General features: G+C 38.3%; 2 protein-coding genes across 6 annotated transcripts in view; one reads left to right on the top strand and one right to left on the bottom strand.

Annotated features, from left to right (window-relative positions):
* polr2h (RNA polymerase II, I and III subunit H) overlaps window positions 1–26,772 on the top strand; it is an 89,088-nt gene that overhangs the window by 44,476 nt on the left and 17,840 nt on the right. The gene's annotated exons all lie outside the window — the stretch shown is intronic.
* The window catches only part of LOC133635168 (lisH domain-containing protein ARMC9), a 38,778-nt gene that overhangs the window by 3,154 nt on the left and 8,852 nt on the right, over window positions 1–26,772 (bottom strand). Inside the window, exons 7-23 of one of the 5 annotated variants that reach the window (XM_062028040.1) lie at window positions 24,358–24,518; window positions 23,978–24,076; window positions 22,429–22,464; window positions 19,293–19,327; window positions 19,090–19,198; window positions 18,894–18,986; window positions 17,178–17,268; window positions 16,340–16,463; window positions 16,078–16,217; window positions 15,830–15,906; window positions 15,403–15,477; window positions 15,079–15,169; window positions 13,968–14,029; window positions 13,495–13,593; window positions 11,475–11,590; window positions 8,293–8,432; window positions 9–3,784 (exon numbers count right to left, since the gene is read on the bottom strand). In XM_062028040.1, the coding sequence (XP_061884024.1) occupies window positions 3,744–3,784; window positions 8,293–8,432; window positions 11,475–11,590; window positions 13,495–13,593; window positions 13,968–14,029; window positions 15,079–15,169; window positions 15,403–15,477; window positions 15,830–15,906; window positions 16,078–16,217; window positions 16,340–16,463; window positions 17,178–17,268; window positions 18,894–18,986; window positions 19,090–19,198; window positions 19,293–19,327; window positions 22,429–22,464; window positions 23,978–24,076; window positions 24,358–24,518 (1,589 nt within the window). In that variant the 3' untranslated portion in view covers window positions 9–3,743. Of the gene's footprint in view, window positions 1–8; window positions 3,785–8,292; window positions 8,433–11,470; window positions 11,591–13,494; window positions 13,594–13,967; window positions 14,030–15,078; window positions 15,170–15,402; window positions 15,478–15,829; window positions 15,907–16,077; window positions 16,218–16,339; window positions 16,464–17,177; window positions 17,269–18,893; window positions 18,987–19,089; window positions 19,199–19,292; window positions 19,328–22,428; window positions 22,465–23,977; window positions 24,077–24,357; window positions 24,519–26,772 lie in introns of those variants that run through there. The other 4 variants (XM_062028037.1, XM_062028038.1, XM_062028039.1 and 1 more) reach the window with 4 other exon arrangements.

The following is a 26,772-nucleotide window of genomic DNA, read 5'->3' as shown; positions in this document are numbered from 1 at the left end:
GCAGTTGTCCAACATAACGACCCCCAACAATGCAATGGTCACTGAGATATGACATCATTTATAACAGTATACAAAACAAAAAACATACATATATCTGAACAGTGCAAATGTACAATGTAAAGAATGATACTTTAAAACATTCATACAATTTCAAGTTTTTTGCCAGATGTTGTATATACATGATAGCGTGGATTGATAAATAAGACAATACGACAACTTAAAGTTCCCTTTTCGCGCGTCCGCCATTAATGTCCAATGCTGCAGTCAATAAGCTCCTTCTTTTCCTCTATTCTCTTGTTGTGGGGCAGACTGGCTCGTACATGCACATGCATCCTCCCCTGTTGCCATTTCTAATATAAAGTAGCATTTGGTTTGAACCTAATCTGTCAGTAGACTCGCTATGGAAGCGCTAAGACTACAAAAAAGATGGCGGGGAGAAGACACTGTCAAAGTGAAGCCACGTAAATAAGACGTGGAGACGCACTTTCGTTAATGCACTCGCAGCTTTCGGCAGGCTTTTCTTCTGATAACAAACTTGTACCATTAAGTCACCAAAAATTATTCCCGGGCACGGCCACCGCTGCTGCCCACTGCTCCCCTCACCTCCCAGGGGGTGAGGGTGATGGGTCAAATGCAGAAGATAATCTCACCACACCTAGTGTGTGTGTGTGACAAACATTGGTACTTTAACTTTTACCTTTAACTTTAAATAAAAGAATAAACAAAGTTCATTTGTGATACGAAAGTCCATTTTAATTTATTCTCAAACAAAGCATAAATTCTTATAATACAAACTCACACTGCCGTCAGCCTGCAAAAACAATAAGTCTCTGGTGCAATCAGTGCGCACCTAAATGTCCTTGGCTTCTGGCTCCACAGCGCCACTCAAGCACCTAGAGAACATGGCTCCACCAGGCGGTTTGAAGACAGTCTCTAAAACAGTGGTTCTTAACCTTGTTGGAGGTACCGAACCCCACCAGTTTCATATGCGCATTCACCGAACATATTCTAAGTAACAAAGATTAAATTTAGAGTTACACTACCGTTCAAAAGTTTGGGGTCACATTGAAATGTCCTTATTTTTGAAGGAAAAGCACTGTACTTTTCAATGAAGATAACTTTAAACTAGTCTTAACTTTAAAGAAATACACTCTATACATTGCTAATGTGGTAAATGACTATTCTAGCTGCAAATGTCTGGTTTTTGGTGCAATATCTACATAGGTGTATAGAGGCCCATTTCCAGCAACTATCACGCCAGTGTTCTAATGGTACAATGTGTTTGCTCATTGGCTCAGAAGGCTAATTGATGATTAGAAAACCCTTGTGCAATCATGTTCACACATCTGAAAACAGTTTAGCTCGTTACAGAAGCTACAAAACTGACCTTCCTTTGAGCAGATTGAGTTTCTGGAGCATCACATTTGTGGGGTCAATTAAAACGCTCAAAATAGCCAGAAAAAGAGAACTTTCATCTGAAACTCGACAGTCTATTCTTGTTCTTAGAAATGAAGGCTATTCCACAAAATTGTTTGTGTGACCCCAAACTTTTTAACGGTAGTGTATTTGGACACTCGGAGAACATATTCTAAGTAACAAAGACTAAATTTAGAGTTATTTGGACACTAAGGGAACATATTCTAAGTAACAAAGACTAAATTTAGAGTTATTTGGACACTAGGGGAACATATTCTAAGTAACAAAGACTAAATTTAGAGTTATTTGGACACTAGGGGAATATATTATAAGTAACAAAGACTTAATTTAGAGTTATTTGGACACTAGGGGAACATATTCTAAGTAACAAAGACTAAATTTAGAGTTATTTGGACACTAGGGGAACATATTCTAAGTAACAAAGACTTAATTTAGAGTTATTTGGACACTAAGGGAACATATTCTAAGTAACTAAGACTTAATTTAGAGTTATTTGGACACTAGGGGAACATATTATAAGTAACAAAGACTTAATTTAGAGTTATTTGGACACTAGGGGAACATATTCTTAGTAATAAAGACTTAATTTAGAGTTATTTGGTTAGGGTTAGGGTCAGGGTTAGAGGGTTAGGGTTATAATAAGGCCATGCCGAATAAGGCGTTAATAAGTACTTAATAATGACTAATTAAGAGCCAATATGTTACTAATTTGCATTTTAACAAACAACTAATTAATGGTGAATATGTTCCCCATACTAAAGTGTTACCATGTTTTTTTACTGGTGCACAAAATGAACCGTGCATGAACATCAACTTGTTCAAACAACAAAACCAACATAGTGCATAAACTCACAACAAATTACACACCTGCAAATCAGTCAGCTGTTGCCGTATCCGTAATACGCTGATAGGGAGAAGTTTGTATTTACACGATGAGTCGGGTGTGTTTTTACCTCCGCCGAACCCTTGAGGCCGACTCACCGAACCCCTAGGGTTCGATCGAACCCAGGTTAAGAACCACTGCTCTAAAACATAATCTATGCAAAATCTTGACCAAAGAACTACCATTACATGTTATGTAGACCACAATGAAGTGTTTTGAATGTAGAAAATAATCAATATTATGTCCCCTTTAAGAGATATATGAGCGCACTAGCAAAAGACATAGGAATATAACTGTTGAGCTCAAGCTTCTTGCATCATATATTTTATATCCTATTAATATCCACTTACAAACTATACATTTGCAAGCATTTGTGTCCACCTAAGGATCACTAATATATGCTGTTTGAATAAAACATCCTAAAATGAAATCTCATGATCTTAAATTTAGGATTATGTATTCATTTGGAAACGTCCAGTAAACATCACAATAATTAGTAGATCCATTTTTTAAAAAAGAAAGGGTGCATGACAAATGTGTGACATAATTATTGGGCCCATATGAGTGAGACATTATGACATCATACCGATAAATCCGATTTAAAACGCTTCAATGGGGCGAGATTACCCGTACTGTGCTATGAGTAGGTTAGGGTGAGCAAATCAAGCGCTCCTTTTCTCCTGCGCTGGAAGGAGCCTGTCGTAAACTTCTAGAGCTCACTGTAAACAATTATGGTGTCGATCGTGTGGGACTTTACTGTCTCAGAGGAAGATCTTTTGCGTGCTATTTGCACCAAATGTTCTTGAGACAATCATCGAACATTACCACCTGACCCGGCATCATTGCGACAACTGTGTTTTGACAACCTATGAAGATACCTGCTGCTTAAGAAACGGGCCCAAACCCAGCCACAAACAAAGCTTTGCAGAAACTACAGCAGAAGAAAAATATGGATATAAATTAAGTGTTGGTCTTAAGGACCAGGGAATTATCTGTATCGGGATCAGCTTGAAAAAAAAAATGGTATGCATCCGAAAAAAAGCTTTGTCTTGTGACCTGTAATGGCAGCAGGATGTTGCACATATCCAGGTGTGCCAAGTGTGACCTCGTTGAGAGAGCGAGCGTGCGGAGAAATTGTGGGCCAAACGAGGCCACATACAGCACCCGGTTGGCCGGCTGCGGGACGCGATTATTGTCTGACCTCATATCGGGTTACAAAAGTCTGTGCTGCAGCCGAGAAAAAATGCAGCACCACAATCCTTTGCATTGTTCGAGCTCCTCTGCCCCCGCTGCCGATTCTCGACCCTCTCTGTTACCCTGACCCTGATCAAAACCTGGAGGGATGATGTTACAGGAAGCCTGATGCTCCGGGGAAGATAGAGCTACGCTGTGGTGACAGCTCCCTCTTCAACACTGCTTCGAGTCACTGCCTGGAGGAGGACACAGGAGGTGTGGAGTTGGGGGCTGGGGGTGGAGGCGGGATGGAGGTTTGGGGAAAGGGAGACAAATCGTAAGCTTTTAATGTATGAAATTAAACTACAATAGTATCAGTTCATTTCCTGGAAGTGGTTTGATCGTGTCACAAAGGTGCTTATCCTTGCGTTCTGGGGTGTTTTGTCAGAGTTTGGATGCAACATTTCTGTCGCAAGTTAAAATTGTGACCGTCAAACATACATCCATGCATCCATTTTCTACCGCTTGTCGCTTTTGGGGTCGCGGGGGGTGCTGGAGCCTATCTCAGCTGCATTCGAGCGGAAGGCGGGTTACACCCTGGACAAGTCGCCACCTCATCACAGGGCCAACACAGATAGACAGACAACATTCACACTCACATTCACACCCTAGGGCCAATTTAGTGTTGCCAATCAACCTATCCCGTCAAACAATAATAGTTTTTCCCCCCCATTCTTAGTGATGTCCAACTACTATCAAATGTCACATGTAATAACATCAGACGTCTTAACTTCAATGAGGTCAGCAATGCCGAGTCGCATTGCTGACCTCATTTTTAAACCGTTCTGACTTACATTCAAATGTAAAAATAAGTTCAACTTTATGATTACCTTTTAATACGGTAAGCGATGACGCAGATGCTGCCAGTTTATTTCACATAACCTGTAAAGATGTTCAATCCCGATCATTGGTTCGAATTAGGAGCCGATATTTGCCTTTTTTAACTTATCGCTGAGCTCATCTGATCATTACAGCAGCGGTGTCCCAGTGTTTACGTGGCTAAAGATTGTATTCACGTGAAAGATTGTACTCACGTGAAAGACACAATTACATTTCCATATTCCTTGTTACACACGTGCAGGAGTTGCATGAATTCCAGGTCAAGTGAGTGTTTTGCCAGAACACCAGCTCAGATTTGAGAGCAAGCTGCAATGAATAAGTCGTCTATTCATAGTGCGCTTCTAAGATACTAATCTTCACCACCATGACGGAAAATAAACTAAGTTTCTTCCAAGTATGACTAGAGTAAAAGGAATGGCTAAGCATGCTACCCAAATACACACCGAGCAGGACGACACAAGAAGCTCACCGCTAAAGCCTCAATGTAAAGTAGGGGTGATTGTTCCAGATGTTGATACTATCAATACAGACTATGGTATACAAACAATACCAAATGGATTAAATATAGTTTTCTTTTTCTTGTTATTATTACTACAAAATATGTTTTGGCTCTGAAAGTACATCTCTGGATACAGGAAGGATTTTTAAGGCTAAACCCAAATTATTTCGAAAGTGTGGCCCGCAGGGTGGCTTCCGTGAATTCAAAACATACTCGTACTCTTTTAGGCTATCACAATCATTGATGGAATGTCCGCAAGGCTAACAAGTTGCCGTCTATCAAAGGTGAGGATTTCCACTAACTTAAATAATGGCGGTATGCGGTTAAACTACTCACTTATTGTGCAGCGGTATGCTTTAAATTGCTGTGTTTGGCACATGGACCATTGGCACCATATCACTTTGGCCCTTGGAGGCAAAACGTTTGGGCATCCCTGATTTAAATGGTAACCAATAGTAGTTTTTAGTTATTATGCACTAGCCACTTTAATTTGTAAAAAAAATAAATAAAAAATGTAGCATTCAATACCACAAATGGAATACGTCACCTGATTTACAATACTAGCAAATTCTACATTTGAGACGATAATCTTCATACAAACGTGTTCCTGAGTTTAGTTACCGTACTTGCTACACAACATTTTTAAATTCTGTAGTATATTGTCAAAGTATTGGATTGGAACTCGAAATCGGATTAGAACTGAGGCCATAAAATCGGATTGGAGGCCAAAAATGTTGATCGGGACATCCCTAGTCATTTTTTTTTTCAATTTCAGGGCATAAGTGTCACAGCAATATTTAGGGGAAACATAATTTCAGCGAAAGATGGGGCACCTGTCAACTACAGGGCACAAATGGACACAACTATTAGAAGCATAGTTTTCTCACAAATATGATTAATTTCTGAATGATTTAGGAGGAGCTCAAAGTTCCACTCTACGAACAACTCACAAAAGAAGATCATCTGGGTACAACATCATGCTTTCTTTCTATCTTCCGGTTGTGAGCATCGCAACTGTTTATTAGCAGACTGGGTGGCACATGACTGTGGGCCTAAAGGGTGACGTGCCTCAGCATGCGGCTGATGTTGCACCATCCCCTTTAAAGTCAGGAAAACAGCAAGCAGCAAATATTAGAGATATAAACGCCTGACAGGCAGCAAAAACTGCACCCAAGTGCAAACTAACTGAACTAATAGTGGCTAGAAAGAGACAACGGGGACAAAAGTAATGGAAGCTCACAATGAATCCACTTATTTAGTTTGTTGAGCTACGTGTGTTGGCTTTAATTCTCTTAAAAGTTGGATGAAGTGACATCTTAATGACTTCATTGATGTGTGACACATGCCAGACTTCACAAACACACTTAGCATTAGGCTCCATTACAGGATTCATGGATAAGCCGAGGGCGCCTGGCGTTGGAACCAGAGGTAATCGATCATTAAACGCAAAGAAGACGCATGAGTGCATGTAATTGATGTTATCATGTTTAAAAGCACCAGAGCTCCAAGCTTTGTAGAAGCTCAAGCTTCCCATTTTTTAATACAAATAGACATCTTACAGATACTAAACTATACCACAGTATCTGATGCATGTTCAAAAGGTTTCAGTTTTATTTTGTACGCATCTGCATCTCATAATAGTATTTTCCTCCTCTATAGGCGTGGTTTAATCAATTAGAGTTACCTTTCTTCTCAGTTTGACCATCTGGAGGGACTAGCCACTGGGAGTTTTCCCAGTGGCTGATCAAAAATGGGTCCATGGACCGACTTTAATACATTTTGTGTTGTGCCTTGCCTTTGTAACTATGTAACTGGCACAGTGGGGCTTGTAGTGCAGATCTGGAATTGTTGTGGGCCAGACTAGACTAAAAACTCCAGGGCTAAATGCACTGCCTCGCTCTTAATGTTCTTAGTAATCTGTTTTAATTTGTTGTTAAATTCATCTCAATTGCTTCTCCATCCATCCATCCATTTCCTACTGCTTGTCCCTTGCCGATGCACAAGTTGCACTAGCGATTCATTCACTGACCAACTGTAATCTGCAATTTCCTTTGAGTTGGTTACAGCCAAGGATTATTACTATTTCAGTATTTGATGTGATTTGACACACTTTTTGTATTGCACAATTTTTTAAGTTTATAGGTCGATCATTCTCAATATGTATTTGCATCTCATTGTCATCTTTAATTGTTTTTATGATTGCACTTGCTTTGTATTGTTTATTTATTTGTATTCCTTGAGATCTTAAAATACTTCTTAACCTAAACATGTTTTTCATAAACAACTTGCTCTTTGTAAACATCAGCCAAGTCTTGCATGAGTGTAAGTGATGTCTACAATCTTCCTGGTCAGACAATCTGGAGAGATTTAGGATTTAAATCAGTTGCCATAAACCAGGGTTGTCCAAAGTGGGGCCATTTTCAGCCCGCAGCAAATTTTTTATTGACCCTCAAAATGTTCTGAAAATTAAATGAATTATTTACGTTATCACCTATATCACAGAGGCTAAGATAACAATGCTTTTTTTCCGAATAGCTTATCATTTACTGATGTACATTGAATTAGTTTTAATGTAAAAAAATGTATCAAAGTGGCCTCCCACATGCTTTAATTTTTCTGTATGTGACCCTGTTGGTGGAAAAGGTTTTGACACCCCGGTATTATACGGTTTTTTGATCCCACAATCCCACATTTGGATTATAAGCCAGTACCTCTTTCAAAATGTATAAAATATCCCCATTAAAAGAAACGCTAAAAGGTTCAGAAGAAAAGTACATGAAATGACACTGGATATTGAAATTAATAATGCAAGATGACATTCATTTACTAAATTGAGTAATACAATTATCATTCAAATAAAACTATGATATTAATCTTAAATACATATGTTTTTATAAATAGAATAATGCATATTATGTAAACATTTGAATTACATTTTAAAACTACAGGGTTATGGGTAACTTTTGAGCAAAAGGTGGTGTACACCTTTAACTGGTTGCCAGTCAATGGTAGGGTAATGAATTTCATCACTACATCTGAATTATTGATTAGGTAATGGGTCATTTAGTGGTTTGATGATCTTTTGATATTTTACTATTTCAAGTTGTTTTCCCAACAATAGCTGGGAAAAAGGGTTCTTGGTATTCTGGAGGACAATTGCGGTGACTTTAGGTTGGCATGGGGCTCAATCAGATGATAAGTTACTCCTTGCTTCTCGTTAAAATATCTAACAGGCACGGTAGAGCAGCACGTTTTGTGTACAGTACCGGTACTTAATGTAACCACCATGATGATTGAGGGAACACTCTATACCATTACAACTCTTTTTAAGGATTCAAAGACCTGTACTTGTAGTGTTTTGTGTTTGTGTTTTCTCACCCTTTCGTAACATTAGACCCACCTTCATTCTGACTTCCCATAAAACACGTGCTTGAAGAGCTCGCAGTGCACAGCCGGGGTTCGGACTGGGATTGAATGGGTTCTGGTTCAGGAGTCCGGGCGAGGATAGGTTTACTTTGAAACGCAGAGATCGAATCTCCCCTGGTAAAAGTAAAGAGAACATCAACAATTACAGTATGTCCAGGCTTTGTCTATATCAGGCCTTGGCAATTATTTTGACTCGGGGGTCAAATTTAGAGAAAAAAATGTGTCTGTGGGCCGGTATATCTGATTTTTAGGAACACTAATACAAAACCTCACAATAATGTCTGATTGAATGCTAAAAACGTTATGACCGCCTTAAAAAAACGGAAAGGAATTTTACGTTTTTTTACTAAATGAGACACCCATGAAAATAAAGAATGTGGGATTTACAATATTAACTATGACCGATAAACTACTGAATACTGACAACATATGAACAAACACAGCGAAATATGAAAAAACCCCACCTACAATCTGATATATCTGATATATCACTAAGCTTTAAAAACTTTGCTGTAAAAATCTACTTCCGCGTCTGTCCCTGACACCCGCATTTCAGACTGGCTACTCTGGAAACATTCTGTGGAAACACTCCCCACCCACACTGCTTGGTTCCTCGTCTGAGCTGCTGTGACTTAGATTACCATAGTAACTGGTATATAATACAAAAGCGCAGATTCCAACCATTGTAATACTTTGTATATAATATAATTCAAGATTTACGGTAATTTGAAAACATCACTGCACATCATAATGGCAGCTACACTTTCCATCTAAAAGATCTAAAAAAAAATATTTGGGAATGTCCGGCGGGCCAGATTGAAAAGCTCAACAGGCCGCATGCGGCCTTAATTTGCCCAGGTCTGGTCTGTACACTGCACACTATTTATATATGATGTGATTCTCCCTATTTTGCAATATTTTATTATCATTTGTATTTTCGCTCCTACGATTATCAGTGCTTGGCCAATGTCAAAGCTTTGATTGTCATGCAAGATGGCGCCCCTCCACATTTCGGGGCAGTATAGCTCGGTTGGTAGAGTGGCCGTGCCAGCAACTTGTGGGTTCCAGGTTCGATCCCCGCTTCCGCCATCCTGGTCACTGCCGTTGTGTCTTTGGGCAAGACACTTTACCCACCTGCTCCCAGTACCACCCACACTGGTTTAAATGTCACTTAGATATTGGGTTTCACTATGTAAAGCGCTTTGAGTCACTAGAGAAAAAGCGCTATATAAATATAATTCACGTCACATTTTGCTATTGTATGCCCACTTCTCCAAGAGATGGATGGTCCTAGTCTTAATTAGTTACCAACCCGAGTGACTTTTAATTATTTTTAGAAAAATCATGGTTATTAAATAAATTATACATATTTTAAAACAGGTACCGTAGTTAGTTTGTAAGTCATCTTTTGAATAGGTTATGTCATTTGGTACCACATAAGCTTTATTTGCAGCCACTTTCACTCAGTTTTTGGGATAATTCATCCTGCTCCTATGCGACAAGCTGGCACAATGCACACCTTGTATCTGACCTTTGACCATGACACGCGATAGCACTCATTTAGTTTATTTCAATCTAAAGCCCCCATGTCTTCATACCAGACTTGATTACTGAGGCTTTTAAGACAGCGTTCAGCAGGGCCACACAGATCAGGCACGCACGCACACACACACTAGCTACATACTTTAGTGTGTAATAGTTTAACTTTGTTAATTGTAGGGGTTTAGGGATTTTGTCGGGACTTTTTCTTGCAGATTGGACTGTCTCAGTTTCAAGAGCAGCTGCATAACAAATGCATTGTTATCTCACATCATAACAATGCATACCACTGATAATGAATAGGGATTTCCATGGCACTTGGCACTGGTCAAACAGTGAGGGTCCAGACTTGTCTGATGTCCTTATCTGACTGTAACCTGGTGGGGCTGTCCAATGTCCTAATAGATAGATTTCAGTTTTCCTCTCCAAACACAGTCATTTGACAGCATCACTGATACCATCTATAGTATAATTGAATGTTATGCAACGATATGGCTGCATAGAATTTCCGTCATCCAGGTGATGTTCACTTATGGCCGCTAAATTTAATTCAATTGAATTCCTGGATTTTTGGTTATGCTTTTGTTGGCCTCTTGCAACTTCACTTTCATGGCTGCCCTGATGTGGGATCTGAGCTGAGGATGTCGTTGTGGCTTGTGCAGCCCTTTGAGACACTTGTGATTTAGGGCTATATAAGTAAACATTGATTGATTGATTTATTGATTGATTGTGGCTAGAACCATCACTCCAGTGGAGCAAAACATTAAAAACCAACCTGAGGTGTCAAGACAACGATGACCTTTCTGGATTTATTTATCCATCGCCATATCAATATTTGCACAGTGTGTTTAGCAGCCCTGAGTGGCAGGATACGCATAGAGGAATGTGATTTCTTAGGACGTATTACTCTACAAGCAAAGGTTGAGGAGTCACATTGCCACATTGCCAGACTAGCTGGGCGCCATTAAATCAAACACATAAATTGACATCCTGACGAGCCTCCTTTTGCAAGTGGTCCAGATTACTTACCTTGTCAGAGGATCTCTAAGATTTTAGGTCAGTTTTATATATATACTGTAGTACCTCAACTTAAGAGTGTTTTGAGATAAGAGCTGTCTCTCGGCTAATTGCTATGCTTTAAGTTGAAGGCAAAAATGTGAGTTTCAAGCATCCCCGTCATTAGTTATTGCGGCTAGATTTGACCAATCGAAGTCGATGAGCATGAACTGATGAAGCCTACTTGGATAAGAAATGTCTTTTAAGACAAACAGTCCAGTTGCGATCGATTGAATGCTCTGAGAACCAGGCTCTTACTTAGTAAGTAATTTTGTTCCAAGCATCTAGGCAACACAATCATTGTCATAATGACCTCTTTGGTCTTGATTGTTGTAGGTGCGCTTCTTTGTCCAACCCTAAGTTTTAACAATGAGCTATTTGGGGTTCCTTTTGTGTTGATGTCATGTGATCGGCCCCATAGGATTCAAGCTATAGACATTAGACACCAACATTCAAACATATTATCTTGAACACTGGACCAGTAAGCAGCCAGTTGAACAAACAAGCACAATAGTAGGGCATAACAACTGTTTGTCCACACATTTTGTACAAATCACTCACATTGCATTTATATTACGATGTGAGCCTGGGGTCACCGGCCGCTGTAGGGGCTCGTCAATGCTTGGTTGAGGCTGTGTAGTCGATTTCCTCTTCAGTTTGGGTACGTTAGTAATAATCTGGACAACCAACACACAAATGACAATTAGCATAAAAACATTTTATTTTTTTCACAAGAAAAGTCTTCTATTTGTTCCTCTTTATTTAATCAATCAAACTTTTTTTTATAAAGCGCTTTTCATACATAAGAGAAATGCAACGCCAAACTTAAAAACAATACCCCAATGACCCAGATCCCCCATTATCACATACGCACGCACACACACACGGACACAAATACCAAACAAAAACACACACACACACATATGCGACTATATGAACTACAGAGAGACTGGGCTTCCACGTGAGGCTGAGACATGTGAGTAAACACTATCACAGGAGCCATCTGCACTAGAAGGTCATCAGACCATGGCCACTAGGACACTGACACAAAGCGCCCCCACAGCACGGCCGATAACCCCTGATTTATGATTTGATTTATGGATGTTTAATAATCAAAGCAATTCAATAATAACACAGGCAACACAGTTAAGAACTGGAAATATCCATTTTACCATAGGGCATTTTTTAAGTCAACATAATGATAATAATTTCACTTATTTAAAAAGCCCTGCAGACAAACAAAATGTGTGTACCTATTTTGTCTATGCAGTTTCCTGCTACATTTACATAAAAAACTAAATTATTGTTTACTTTACAGCAGGGCGGCCTTCCACGTGCAGCAGATAAATACAGCAAAAAAAAGTGCGCAAAAAATACAACTCACCATAACTCTGAATCAGTGGAGCCACGGCTTTTTTCCCATTGCAAAAAAGCTCTCCAAAAGCTTTTGGTTTTTGACCCATTTTCCCTAGCTTGCGGGCTTAATTTTTGGCTGACATATCCGATATGTCATCCGTGATACGTTATCGTCAAGCTCAAGAGCATAGATATAATGCAACTAGATATACTTGCCATTATTTGCTATTAATTTCTATAGGTTTATATTCTAAAAATAATGTGTTAATATATTTTGTACAATATTTCAAACATACATTTACGTATGCATTTTTTTGGTTCACTTTTCCATGCGTAAACAATTCTGTTAATGCTAACTACTTCTGCAATAAGGCTAAGTTGGATAATAACAGCACTTTAACTTACTAGGCCATGGGAGAGGTGTATTTTCTTCCTTCAGCACACTTTTTATATGCAACAATTTAGCACACTTGGACTTTAGCACTTCTCCATCTGCCTTAAGCGCTTTAACTACTATGAATTGATTAACGTGGACCCCGACTTAAACAAGTTGAAAAACTTATTTGGGTGTTACCATTTAGTGGTCAATTGTACAGAATATGTACTGTACTGTGCAATATACTAATAAAAGTCTCAATCAATCATTTAAAGGGGACTTTATTCTTGAACTGTCCTGAGCTGAGGTCATGCAGCTACCTACTGTTTTATATTGGTTTCCTTTTATTTTCAATATTATATCAGAGTGTATGTATCGTACTGTTTATGTCTGATGCTGGTGCCGTCTAACTTAACTTTTTATGGACCTTGTTGTATATACCATTAACCTGCCGGGGACTACAGATGGAAATCAGCCTTTGGCTACAATCTGTCACATTTACATTTTATACGTTCATGAACGTGCTTTGTTCCATATAACAAAGATATAAAGAATATAAAAAATGTCACCTTCCGATCAGGAGTTTTATTATACATCTATGAACAAGCTTATTGGTGTGTCTAGTGGGACAGGCAAACATTATGTCTGAGAAAATGAAGTCATTTAAAAATGATTTAATGTTTCTTTGCGGCCCAGTAGCAAATACGTCAAGGACCGATACCGGTCCCCTGACTGGTGGTCAGGGACCACTGTTTTGTAAAATGCAGAGCAATTAGTGACAATGCACTTGGGTGTGTAAGTATTGGGATGTGGAGGTTGTGTTAAATGTTTGTTTGTGTGTGTTCTTACACCCAGGTATTCAGTGTTGAGCAAACTTTCCCCAGACAGCTCTCTGGGCTGTGGATGCAGGACCTCCTCTTTATCTATGTCTGACCCCATTACATCTTCCTGTCACAACACAATAAACAACACACACAAAAGACATTAATTTGTGAGTGCCTTCACTGTTTTTAGTCAGAATGTAGACAAAATATCCATTCAAATATAAAATATATAAGCTGTGTGAGACATTCTGTGTTGTGTGTCTGTTATGCAATGTGTGTAGATTAAGTACAAACTAGTGAACACAAGTTTTTGTCATTACCCAGATGTACTCCTTATTATAACCAGTACAAATGCATAGGGGGTACGGATGGAGAAACAACAAATAATGATGTAAATGTCTTAAAATACACATTAAGATTGATACATCACACTGTAGAGAACAGATAAATGAAGGTAGAATATGTAAATGGGTGTGTATCATGAAATTATTAACTTACATCATTTTCATCCTCATCATTTTCATCCTCATCCTCGTCATCATCCGACTCTTGCCCTTCCGCTGAAAGAACACATGGTTTATAAATGTTAATATATTATGGTTTAAAAAAAGACCACAAATTCCAACTTCCCTCATATTCCCATCTATGAATAATATATCACCAATCTGATCGACGAATGGTCACCGATCAGTATTGTCAGAGTGCCGTCAAAGAGTATGTTCTTGGCCAATTATCCCCACTGGCTGATACTTTATTTATTTCTGGTCTCCGGCTGACAGAGGCAGCTAGCAGCTAACAGTGTATGTCCATACACAGTGTGGAGTCACTCCCCAAAGTTAATAATCATCCATAGCGGCAAATATACTGCATTTCTTAAAAGTAACATTTCACTGGAGGACAAGGCTTAAACGTGTTACACATCAAGTAAAAATAAGCAGAAGCAGACAAGAAATATTTTAACGCAGTAGCATCGCTAATCCAACAAGGGCCTTCTACTAGTAGCTCCACCCACTCGGCTGATGACTTACTGCAATTCAAACATATTAAACAGTGGGCTTTCTAACAATTAGAAAGGTTTGTGTCATGTTTGTACTCCCACACAAACCACATTAAAACAAATATATATATTTTCCCTCATCTTTTTCCATTTTCATACATTTTTTAAAAAGCTCCAGGGAGCCACTAGGGTGGTGCTAAAGCGGTGGCTCTCGAGCCGCGGGTTGACGACTCCCGACCTAGATGAATGAAAACATCTATAGACACAGTAGATGGTAGTTTTCTCTTTTGTTTAGTTATGGTGTACTATTTACTTTGTTTTGCTCAAACAAGTGTATGTATTGAAAGGGAATAAGCAACTTGTTCACATATTGATTGATATTGTTAGTGTCAACAACACTCACCATAAATAAATTTATGAATTTCAGTTAATGGATGTAGGTATTGGCATCCAAATTGGGAGTATAATACACTGATTGGAACACCTATACAAATTATTCATGTAATATTGTAATATCTACCTTTACAATACCAGACACTTGAGGATATTGGAATACTAGGATACCTGCATTGTAGTGAGCAAGTAAAATAGTGTAAATGTACATGCACTGACCTGAGTTGAGCTGTTTAATGACAAAGCCAATTTGCCTGTGAAGAGCTGGGTTGTCCTCTTTCCTGTAGCAGCAAAGGATCTCCTCCACACTCTGTACAAGAGAGCGAAACAAAAATTCCAGTGGAAGATGAATCTGAACCAAGCCAAAGGATTCAAAATACCACCTTCCTTTTTGCACATTTCAAAAACCTCAGAAGAGTACATGTGTCATTTTCCAACATGTTTTAATCTCTAAAGCAAAACAACTACAAAAATGTAAACATTTAAAAAGCAAAGGAAAAGTGAGAAATCTGCAAGCAGGTGAAAACATCTCAACTATCTCACCATCTCTTTTGCTTCTTGTCTCACAGACGGATTGGACAAGATGTTGTACAGGGCTCCATTCACGTATTTGTGAATCTGCACAAACAAATACCCGAGCAAAAAACAAATTAGTCTTGCAATGGTAAAATATATATATCAAGTACCGCTTTGATGTTCTCATAATTTGCCTCACGTGAAGTTAAATACAGTAACCAAAATATCACAAACTCAATCAACAACATAATTTTAACGGCAAATGTCTACATCTCTATACTGAATCGATAAACACTCAACATTATTGCAGTATAAAAAAGTACACTTTTATGTAATCCATTTGACTGTGGTGTTATACATTCGCCAGTGAGTGACATACTGTACATATATGTTTCTGTGGGCTATTTGTGTCAGTCTATCATAGTAATTTCTGAAAAATTAACGTATGTGTCACCTCATCGTTGTCATGCCCAAGGAGGTCAGTGAGGACCTTGAGCACGTGTTGCGCGTTTTCTGCACACTTCTTTATTCCTGTATAAAGACAAACACATGACCTCACATTAATATTGGATGCTGCAGCTGGCTTTGGTAGAATCTCGTGTGGAAGCAGCACAAATATAAACTAATATAAAGGGCAATATATGAATAATTCAACTCAACTAGAATGTGACGTGTTCCTTATCTATAATCCCTTGCTTATACCTTTTGATCGCAGGCACAAGTTCATAAGAAGAGCTGCAGAATACTCCAGGGTGTCATCGCTCAGAGAGTCTGTGTCATCAAGTTCATCCACTAGCCAGCCAATCAGATTATTTTCGATCATGGCCAGCTGCTGGTTCTTCCTACATTAGAGATGTGACGATAAGGGTTGATTGGATATTAGAAATGTTTGTGTCAGCCATTAAACAATGGCTTAATAAGCCACTTTTTTTCAGCACATTGTTGTTTCTAAATTCTCTGTTACCTCAGGCTGAGTTTCTGTAGAGATACTAGTACATTCTCTCTGGTCAAGGAGTCCTTTGCCTCTGTTGAGAGTGTTTTTATCAAGATTTTAGGAATATATGGGATTTGAGAGAGGTAAACCCGCCCTGGAAGCATAAACACAACACAACACTGGTTGAATTTCCAAATAGTCAATGTTAAAGAACACACATTTTATCGAACATATAGGCCTACTGTAATTTCCAAATTTGATAATTTTATGTAGGGTATTGAACTAATTCTTAGAAAACTTTAAGCTTTATTTATTTATTTATTTATTTATTTAACCAGGTAAAAATCCCATTGAGATTAAGAACCTCTTTTTCAAGAGAGTCCTGGCCAAGAGGCAGCAAAGTAACACATAAAATCCCATTCACATCACACATTAAAATGACAGAATGGACATCAAGTAAAACAGTTACAGATAACTGAGGCTCCTTCAAATGCTCTCAGTTTAGATTTAAAAGCATTTAAGGATACAAATTCAGTCAGCTTCCAGTCTCTTTGTAGCATGTTCCAAGCACAAGGAGCTGCATAGACAAAAGCTTTTTTCCCCAGCTCAGTGCGAGCAAAAGGGACAGAGAGCAACAGCTGATCGATGGATCTCAGTGCTATGTCGTTACTTTTTATTTATTTATTAAGGTTCCATTCCATGTCGGTTTAAGAGGGAGAAAGTTCCTGGTTTTACTCAAGCACAGGGGTATCTCAACAAACTGTTTTTTGTATCGCATTGTTCAATTCTATTATTGAAAAATAAAGAATTAGCATTACTAAAACAACAGATTTATTGGAACATTTTACTGTGACTGTTGATCACTTACCATCTGCAATAGAGGAAATCGCATTGATTAGGCGAGCCATGTACTGTCGCACTATCTCATTCTTGGAAGTCAGTAAATGAAGCACCGTTTTCTGTCAAGACAAGTAGTGCTGTGTTGATTCACAAGATTCTTCGAGATACAAATCTTTATATAAAACACACTTTCAAGATTGGGAAAACATTATTAAACATAGTGGAACCTAAAAGTGGTTGCTGGAAAGGTAATAAAGCGGAACTGCACTTTTTTTGGAATTTTGCCTATCGTTCACAATCATTATGAAACACATGACGGATGTTTTTTTTAATGCATTCTAACCCGTAAATAAATGTTAGCTTACAACGAAGCACAAAGTAGGTCCTTTTATTTCGCCCATAAAACCCAATAAATAACCATCCAAAAATCGCCAACAATACTCTAATAATAATTTCGTTCTTATCTGTACTGTAAAGTTCAAATTTGAATGACAATAAAAAGGAAGTCTAAGTCTATTTACGTTTTGTGACTTGAATATTAACAAAGTATTAGTGATATTGTTATTATAAGCGCTAACGCAGACAAACTATTTATAGTGGCCCCGTAATTACAAGCTTGGGTGCCTATATTGAGTGGTAAGCTGCTTCCTCGCTTGTGGAAGTTTATTATATAGTATGAATAAAGCCTCTCACCGCGATAGTAGAAGGATGAGGACATATTCCAATAACCGGACTTTTGATCGCATTTATTTACTATTTAGAATTTTTTTTTTTTTTAAGTGTTCACATGGATTGTGGATGTTAGGCAAATTTCCAATAAAAGTAAGAAAAATGCTATCCTTGTTCAGCTAAGCTACTATTCTCCAGCTGGGGTGATTTCCTTTGCCTTCACCTAAAAACAATTCTGAAATAAATAATGTAGGAATGAAACATGTATTAGTGCAAAACTGCTAATTCCTCATCTTTTGCCTGCCTGGGATTAATTAGGTAGGGGGGCAAATAGACGAAAAGTAATGTTTTCCACTCAGGTGTACACACTTTATGCAATACAAGTTTGGTGTTTCTAGTTAGTATTCTCGTTACTCTACATCTACAACTTGGGTCTGACCTCTGTAGGGTCCAAGGTTCAATGACAACTAGGTGCCTGATTTTTTAAAGGTTTGTGTGTACTAAAACATGTGCAAACTTGAGAGCACACGCGGACCTGATCTATTAAACGTGTGCAAAGTGATTTGCGTCAGTTAAGTGAGTAGAATAAGGTGTGCAATCCATTTTGAGTTTCTGTGTTAGTGTGTTCATAACATGCAAAATATATGCTTATCATCAAAACACCCAAAATACTGGGAGGATAAAATGCAAATATATTATACAGCGCGCGCAATGTGATTTATCAACACTCATCACCGTTTTGGGAGCTCTATAGTACACGCAAAATTTTGATTTGAATAAGGCGGTCTGTGCCACTTTTCAATTGCACACGCAATGTTAGTAGATCACACACAACACGCCCGTTAATAGAGGTATTTGGATCTTAGTAAATCAAGACCCAAGTCTGGTTCAACCTTTATGGAGTTCTGTGGCTTTACATTCCCCATTCATTTATTGTGATGGATTTCTCAAGGTATTGATAATTATCGTGTTGGATTAATGAGCACAAAAACTCATTTTAAAATGAGACACTCACAGGAGTGCAGCAGTTCCGCATAAAGTTACAAAACTATCATATTTAACAAAGAGTCCCTACCTGCTTTGTGCTGTTGCGTTCCAACAGGTCGTTGCTTATATATGCTTGAAGTATGGCGTCTCTCTGTTCACCAGGAAGTGAGCGAGTTAGTCTCTAAAAAAAATAAAAAAAAGTCAAATTGGATGGTTCACAGTCAGGAAACAGCAGGTGTGTTAAAACAGAAGTAGTTTAATGAGTAGAAGGGCAATTTACAAACCCAGCGCAGCGCCTGAAGCAGCAGAGACCTGAGGCGGTCTGTTCCTCTATGCAGGTCCTTTTTCAACTTTACATAATCCAAAGAGGGCAGCATTGGCACTTCTTTAGTTCTAACAGGGATTGTTAGAGAAGGAGACATCCCAATTAAATGTAATTACCAGGCTGCCTAAATGAACCACATGTATAGAACACAAAATAACTTACTGTGGTGCAATAGATGCTCGTAGTATTGAGGACGCCTAGAAAGTTAATTACATTTTTTTAATGAAAAAAAAAAAGTTTGTTTTACATTTTATTTACTCATGTAATTAAATATAATGTACCAAATTGTGTGTGTACATTATATAGTAGGGCTGTCAAAATGAACATGTTAATGTGGAGTAATCTGTCATTGTTATTAAAATCATTTTTAAAATTGTACGCAATTAACCCATCTGCAGCGCACAATGACTGAAAATCCCTGAAACGTCTCTGGCAATGCATTTTGGGCAGTTTGTCCAAGTAGTGTTACCATCGCGCATGCCTAAATGGCCAGTTGATTTGGTAGTGACAGACTGCAGAAGCAAACAAGTCATTATGGAAAATGCTTAAAAGCACATTGGCTCTCTCGATGGGAAATGTGACTACAAAAAAAACCATTACCGAACAATTGACCGACAAAGTATTATGCACACTCTGTAGGAAGAAGTTTTCTTTTCATCAAAGCACTTCTTTCTTACAAAAAAACAATATCACAAAATAAGTAACCGGTCCACGTCAATGTGGGTACAGGTTTGTTTCAATATGAGTATTTTTGTGAACTTAAGCATGGTCTTTAATGAACACATTCATTAATATTCCCTGTTATATTGAGCCTCTTTGGTCATGCAAAATGAAACATACATTTTAGTTTAAAAATTATAGTATAATTGTAATCAATCTACATCATCCATCCATTTTTTTACCGCCTGTCCCTCTAGAGTTGCGGGGTGGCTAGAGCCTATCCCAGATGCACTCGGGCAGAAGCAAGGTAAATCCTGGACATGTCGCCACCTCTCGCAGTAATCCACATCAATCATGTGATTAATCTTGATTAATCATTTTAACCGTTTGACAGCCCTAGTAAATATACAATGTATGTGTGTACTGTCTGTTGTTCCGTTACTCACCCAGAAGTGTTCCACATCTAGAACACTTCTATCAGTGCATAGATATGCTTATATCATGCGTTTGTGTGTGTGTGTGCTACATGCTGAATCCCAAAATCATCATATCATTCAGTTTGGGGCCATCCCTCATGCAGACAAGCAGGCTCGGATTGTTAGAGTTAATAGAGAACGGCCACCCATGCCTTAGTTGAATATGTTGTGTTAGCATGTCACATATTGTCACCTTGATAAGTTTGCCATTTGTCCTGAGAAAGGACTTTAAATGTCAAGTAGCTGACTTGTACAACAATAATTTAAAGTAACTAGTAATTGTTGACTGAAGTTACAGTGGTTTAAAACAACAACAAAAAAATCCATTATACCTGTGCTTTATCATAAGTTCATATCATTTGTTTTGGTGCGTGTACGTTTGTAGTGGATGGAGATATGTCTTCATTGTTTGTATTTTTTAACTGAAAATGGGGGATACAAAGTCTAAAATAGAACTTAAGGCAGGGGACTGAACACTACATATAACTTGGTAAGATTTACCCAGGAGAGTTTAAATGAGACATCAGGCACTGTACATAACGAGACCAAGAGAACTAGTGTTTTTATTTTGAACTTAAAAAGCACTCGGAGAGTGTGGACCTCTGCCAGGCTAGATCTCCCAATAGCAAATAATTAATTTAACACATCCACAACACAGACGTGGATTCGGATCACCTTAAGAAGCTAATCATTTTTTCTTCGTCTCATGTCAGTTTAATCTAATTCCACCCATAACTTTTTGAGCTGTTACAAACTAAAAAACAAACCGAAAAACAAACCCCATTGAATACATAACCTCCAGGTGGAAGCAATTAACTGAAGGATAAACAAAACTGCCATTCCAATGCGTGTTTATTTTGTTCGCCTGTCGCCTCCAATCAGGCTGCAAGAGTGTTCACTCTTTGCATCGGTTTCAACACTTGGACGCATTTGTTCTATAGCAAAATGAAACAAACGGCAGGAGCCCCTTGTCCGTCTTCCAGTCCCTTTGTCTCTGTAGGTGAAGGTGGAGCCACTAGCGTATACACACAGTAGACATAAGGTAAAGCAGTAGAAATGACCGGATCACCCCTAAAATCTAATAACTCGTTCCTTATCTTATGCCTGACATTTCTTAAAAGTTTTATGAAAATCTGCCTTAACTTTTTGAGCTATGTTGCTTGCTAACTGACTGACGACAAACCTTAACAAGTTTGGCAGAGGTAATAATAAAAAGGTAGGGCCAACTAAACCACCTTTCTTTTAATTGGCCTCAGTTTATATTGCATCTTTCAGCACACAGCTACACAACCCAGAAAATATAGTTAAAGGGAAAATTTATAAGTTTATATAAGGGATGGATATTCTGTCATTTCACCTTTACTATACTGTAAAGCCTTTTATTGTTCATTTAATAGTCTGCAGTGACAGCTCTGCTCCGAGGTTCTCTAGCGTATAAAACACAAACCAAGCAACAAAAAAAACCTGTCCATTATGCTCAATTATTGTGCTACCTTGGTACAATGAAAACAGTGTTGCCTGTTTCTGCAAATAGAAATGTGTTACAGACTAACACAAAAATAATAGCCACATTACATCACTGCTTTTTCAAAATTATTAATTATTTCCTTACTGACAATTATGTTAAAAGCCATAACAGTTTTAGAAAAGTATTCCAGTAGCTTCCTTTCAGAAGGCTGTAATTCAAGCCAACCTGCTATATCGCCGCAGTGTGAGAGAAATTATTTTGCATCAAAACTTATTTTGTTTGCCGTTCTGGTACTTTCATTGCATCTGTCTAAATCTTTATTGTTGGAAAAATAGTACCGGGAGAAAAATAAAACGGGCAGAATTTTACATAAAAAAAACAGACAAACAGTGAGGTGAGTTGGTGGGAAAAACACTGACGCGGTCTGTACATTTCATGAGGTGAGTCTTAAAGGTAAACCCGTCAAAAGGTGTCATGTATACATCAAGTAAAGAAGCCCTTTCAATGTGGACGACCAGGAATGTGAGACAAAAATGACTGGGAAGACAAAGCAGTTTTAGAGGGTTATTTGTCGCGAAGGAGAGGCACGAGTTAGAGACGAGGGGAAAATGAGACACAACTGAGGGGACACGGCGAGAGGGACGGAAATTAGGGAACTGAGGTGACGTGAAAAAAAAGAGAACAAGAAACTTACATAGCCATCATCATAGGGACTCATTGAGTAATATCCCTTTGGGGGCCAAAAATGTCATCCACGCAAAAAAAAACAACAAACAAACACACAGAAGTTGTTCAGTTAAGGCCAGAAAGAAAAACAGAAAGTGTCTGTAATTAACCAATTAATACATTTTTCCTCTTCACTAGCTTATTGGTGTCTGAATTGAGCAGTCAGTTCCACTCAACACCATCATTTTGAATGCGCTCAAAACAGAAACAAAACAATAGGCAGTTAAGGACCTCAAAGTACTTTTTAAAAAATTGAGCCTTTAGCTACTAACCCAGGGGTCGGCAACCTTCACTCTCAAACAAGACGTCTATGGATGTTCTCATTGATCCAAGTCATTGTATTCTCAGGGCATTCAATCATCGCAACTGTACTGTTCGGTTTGTCTTAGAAGACGTTACGCCTCTCATCCATGTAGGCTTCATCAGTTCATGCTCATAGACTTAGATTGGTCAGATCTAGTCTTAGACTGACACCAGCATTTATTCTCAAAATATACATTTTCAGCCAGGACAACACAACAAAGCTTTTTAAACTTTTACATCACAGAACGCAACCAACAAAATTTCAATGTGCATACATAAATGGTTACGACTTTTACTTCCTCTATTTAGTCAAGTTAGATGTCTTCTTCGTCCTGCGCCAGAGCAAGGTCCACACAAACTGCGGTTTAGCCCTTGTTTTAAGGGCGAAAAAGTCGCAAATTAGATCTTTGTTTTGTTCACTTTAATGAAATACTTTATTCATTTCACAAGTACTTTTAACTAACCAAGAATATGTGCTCATCCATGTGACATAACTGACACCTAGTGGCCGGTCAGTATACAGTAATACGTGTCATTCTCCGTTTTTCTCATTTTAAAAAAACACAATCTATTTGATTGATCATCGACGATGGGCAAAATCTTAACAAATCAGATTCGACTATGAAAATCTTTGGTCGAAGACAGCCCTATTTTTAACGTTGCATTTTTTTTGTTTGCTTTATTTCTGCCCACATACCATGCACCTAAAAGTTAGCCAGCGTTGTTGGCAGTGAAAGCAAATGAATTTGGCCATGCAGATATAAACTCAGTAGTTTCTTCTGAAATTTTTGTTTTTGGGAATTGTATCCATGGTTAGTTTACCGTTTACCGTGGGGGTAGCCGACTCAAAAAGCTAACGTTTTTCCAGCCACCTCCTCCCTTTTCCTTGTCTTCCCCGCGCTCATTCAATCACCAGGCAGACCTGTACACACATTCACGGCCTCACAGATATACGTAAATTATACAACCCTTTAAAAATGATCAGAAGGGAGCCACATCTTTGGACCTGTGGGTTGCCAACCCTTGGGATAGCCATTAACATACTGCCTGTGTCAAGTACATAAGTGGAAACAGCGTGTGAATGAAAACGTCACACAACTGTATTCACTACACAGTATCAGTTGAGTTTATGTGTTCCATCAGATGCCTATAGCATCACATAGTTTGTCATGGATATATTAGAGAAGGGTAAATAAAAAGATGCTTCCACTTACACTGCCAGGCCTGGTAAAGTCAGTCATCTGCACCGCACTTTGCCTCATCTGCCTGCTGAACAGGCGAACACACACATTGTGCAGGTACTCAGGGGAGAGCTGCAAAAACATAGCAAACCCTTTGAGATTAAGTGGTATAACACAGGATGGCATACTCAGGTGTGAGCTGCAAAAACGTAGCAGACCCTTTGAGATTAAGTGGTATAACACAGGATGGCAGTCTTGTTTGTTTTATAACAACCACAAAAAACAAAAAAATAAATTGTATTCAGTTCACAGCATTCTCGCTAGCTTGTGCATTACTTTTTCAATGAGTCTTGCAGCTAGTGTTACATTGTGCGTGGTTGTTGTTTGTGTGCAATGTTTGCGCTTGCCCTTACTACCGTTTTTCCGCTGATGGTGGCCTCCAAAGAGTCAACCAGCTCAGCAGTGATAGTAATCAGCTGGTAGTAGTCAGCCTGCATCTTGTTGAACTTCCGCTTGTAAGTGGAAGCGCGCCACTCCGACTCTTCCAGCTGAAATTTGAGCTGCTGCAGGGCTTCTGTGTAGATAAAAATATAATTTTTTTATGTAACTTTATTAATGAGTGCAAGGCCCAGATTTGCATCAGCTAATAACTTTATACTATAGTACTGTTTATTGTTTCCTTAACCTATAATAGAACACTGTTATTTTATGTATTGCAACTTTATTATTGATCGTTTTATGTCTTGAAATAAATATTGTCTGCTCATTTTAGTATGCTGCAATGTTTTTTATATGTACTGCACACAAACAGTAATACTGTCTCAGCACTAACAACTAACTGGCTGTTCTATCAATATTTTATGTACACACGAGTGCCACAAAACTGATTCCACTTTGGAGATCCTCAGAATTGTAATTTGTAACTGCATTTACACATGAACACATTCAAACTAACAACTTTCGAGGTTCCAAAGATTTCCGTTTTTTACACTTTTAAATCCCACTGTTTTCGACCTTTTTCCCTTCCGAGTACTTCTCCCACATTTTTCAACCAATTTCAACTATTCCGCCATCAAAACAGTCAACTTACTCAGGATAATCTATTTTTTTATACCAGAAAATGTTTTGTTTTTCCCACTTCTCCGTAACACTTATTCTCTATTAAAAAGTATTACTACTTCCACAATTCTTAACCAATTTGAATCGTCCTAAAGTCAAAATGCTAATTGCTAATGTTTGTTTACGTAATCATAGTATTGTAACCTTTATAGCTAATTTCACAGATTAACACCTCAGATTCAAAAAGCTGCCAAACCTCTTGCTTCGACCGTGAGAGTCACGCAACTTAACCCATTCTCACGCCACATGCCACACTTAAAAATTCTCACGCTTACATTTCCCCATTCACTACTCTATATTTATTTTTTCATAATAATTAACATTTTTCCTCGCAACATGTTTGAGTAACTGTTTGACTGACTGAAATAACCAATTCCAGACCAAAGTATAAGTTATTGTGCCTAAATTTAGCCAACCATGGAAGGTACCACGCAATGTAAACCAATCAGAAGCATTGTAAGGCGGGTCTTTCACACACACGAGTGCGGTGTTGTCAACTTGGTGACTTTCTCGCTAAATCTAATATATTTCCTACTCCTGTTGGTGACTTTCTTTCTCAAAAGCTACGAGCGACAAATCGACTTTTTTTGGATGTTATATGTTCTCAACGTACAAGCGGCAGCTGAACCTTTCCCTACAGGCGGTCCCTTGTCTACTGAATGTCTGCTGTTAAAAAGCTGGTCCTGAAAACACATTTCGTTGTGCTTTTAAGTGCAATGACAATAAAGTTCCATTCCAGTCAGAGCAGGCCGGCGACGCACACCAACTCTGTGCAAAGCTGCCGCTGTTTCTGCCTTAATTGGTTTACAGTGTGCGATTAATGTAAATGTTTTACCACTTTCACGCTTCAAATAAAAACCAACCTATTGTTAATGAGACAGTCAATAGATTTGGTTGGTTCGTGAATATCACAAGCCTTCAGTGTTTTGATTAAATTTGATACTCTAACATTTAACGATGTAGAACAAAGACAAATACAACTAAACTAAAAACCAACAGAAGAAAATTAATTTACAGTTCTAATCATAACTTTGCATTTTTTAAACTCACTTTTTATGTCTCCCACGTTATTCCTCTCTTCTACATTGTAAATTGTAATAAATTATGCCAATGATGTCATTATCTATTTCTAGCAGCTTTTATGACTGGCAATAGCTACTTTCCTTACTGAGGAGTTGGCAACACTGGACGAGAGATCAGAAGAGATTGAGGACAGTGAGGAAGGAGATGTAGAAGAGATACAAATTGAGAACACAGATGCAGAGGATGAGACAGAAGAGCCAGCAGAGAAAACAGTGGACATGATTTTTATTTCCGATTTCTGGTTAATTAAGACTAACAATAGGAGGCCACTAAAAAAGTTAACGTCAGCATATTAACATACTAACGTTATCATGGTTTTTTTTTTAGCTAATTTTATAGGCATATGCCTCAGAGTCATTTACTTTTGTACTTAACACATGCAGTTAGCCTGCTAAATTTAGTTTATAAGCATGCTAGCTCGTTTAGCGCATTTTGAGGGTACGAGCCTTGGAGTGATATAATTTGTTACTGGACACTATCTGGTTGGTGTGCAACCTGCTATCATTTCAGTTTGGCTTCTGCATTCACACACAATTTCTTCTAAAAGTACATAATCTAGTTACAGTGTTTGTATGAAGCCATTGAATACTTCTACTTTGTTCATAACTTGATAACTTCATGGTTAT

This window comes from Entelurus aequoreus, linkage group LG19 (assembly GCF_033978785.1).
Source record: "Entelurus aequoreus isolate RoL-2023_Sb linkage group LG19, RoL_Eaeq_v1.1, whole genome shotgun sequence".
Lineage (NCBI taxonomy): Eukaryota > Metazoa > Chordata > Actinopteri > Syngnathiformes > Syngnathidae > Entelurus > Entelurus aequoreus.
Note: the sequence above shows the minus strand (reverse complement) of the source record. Positions and strands in the feature narration are given on the sequence as shown.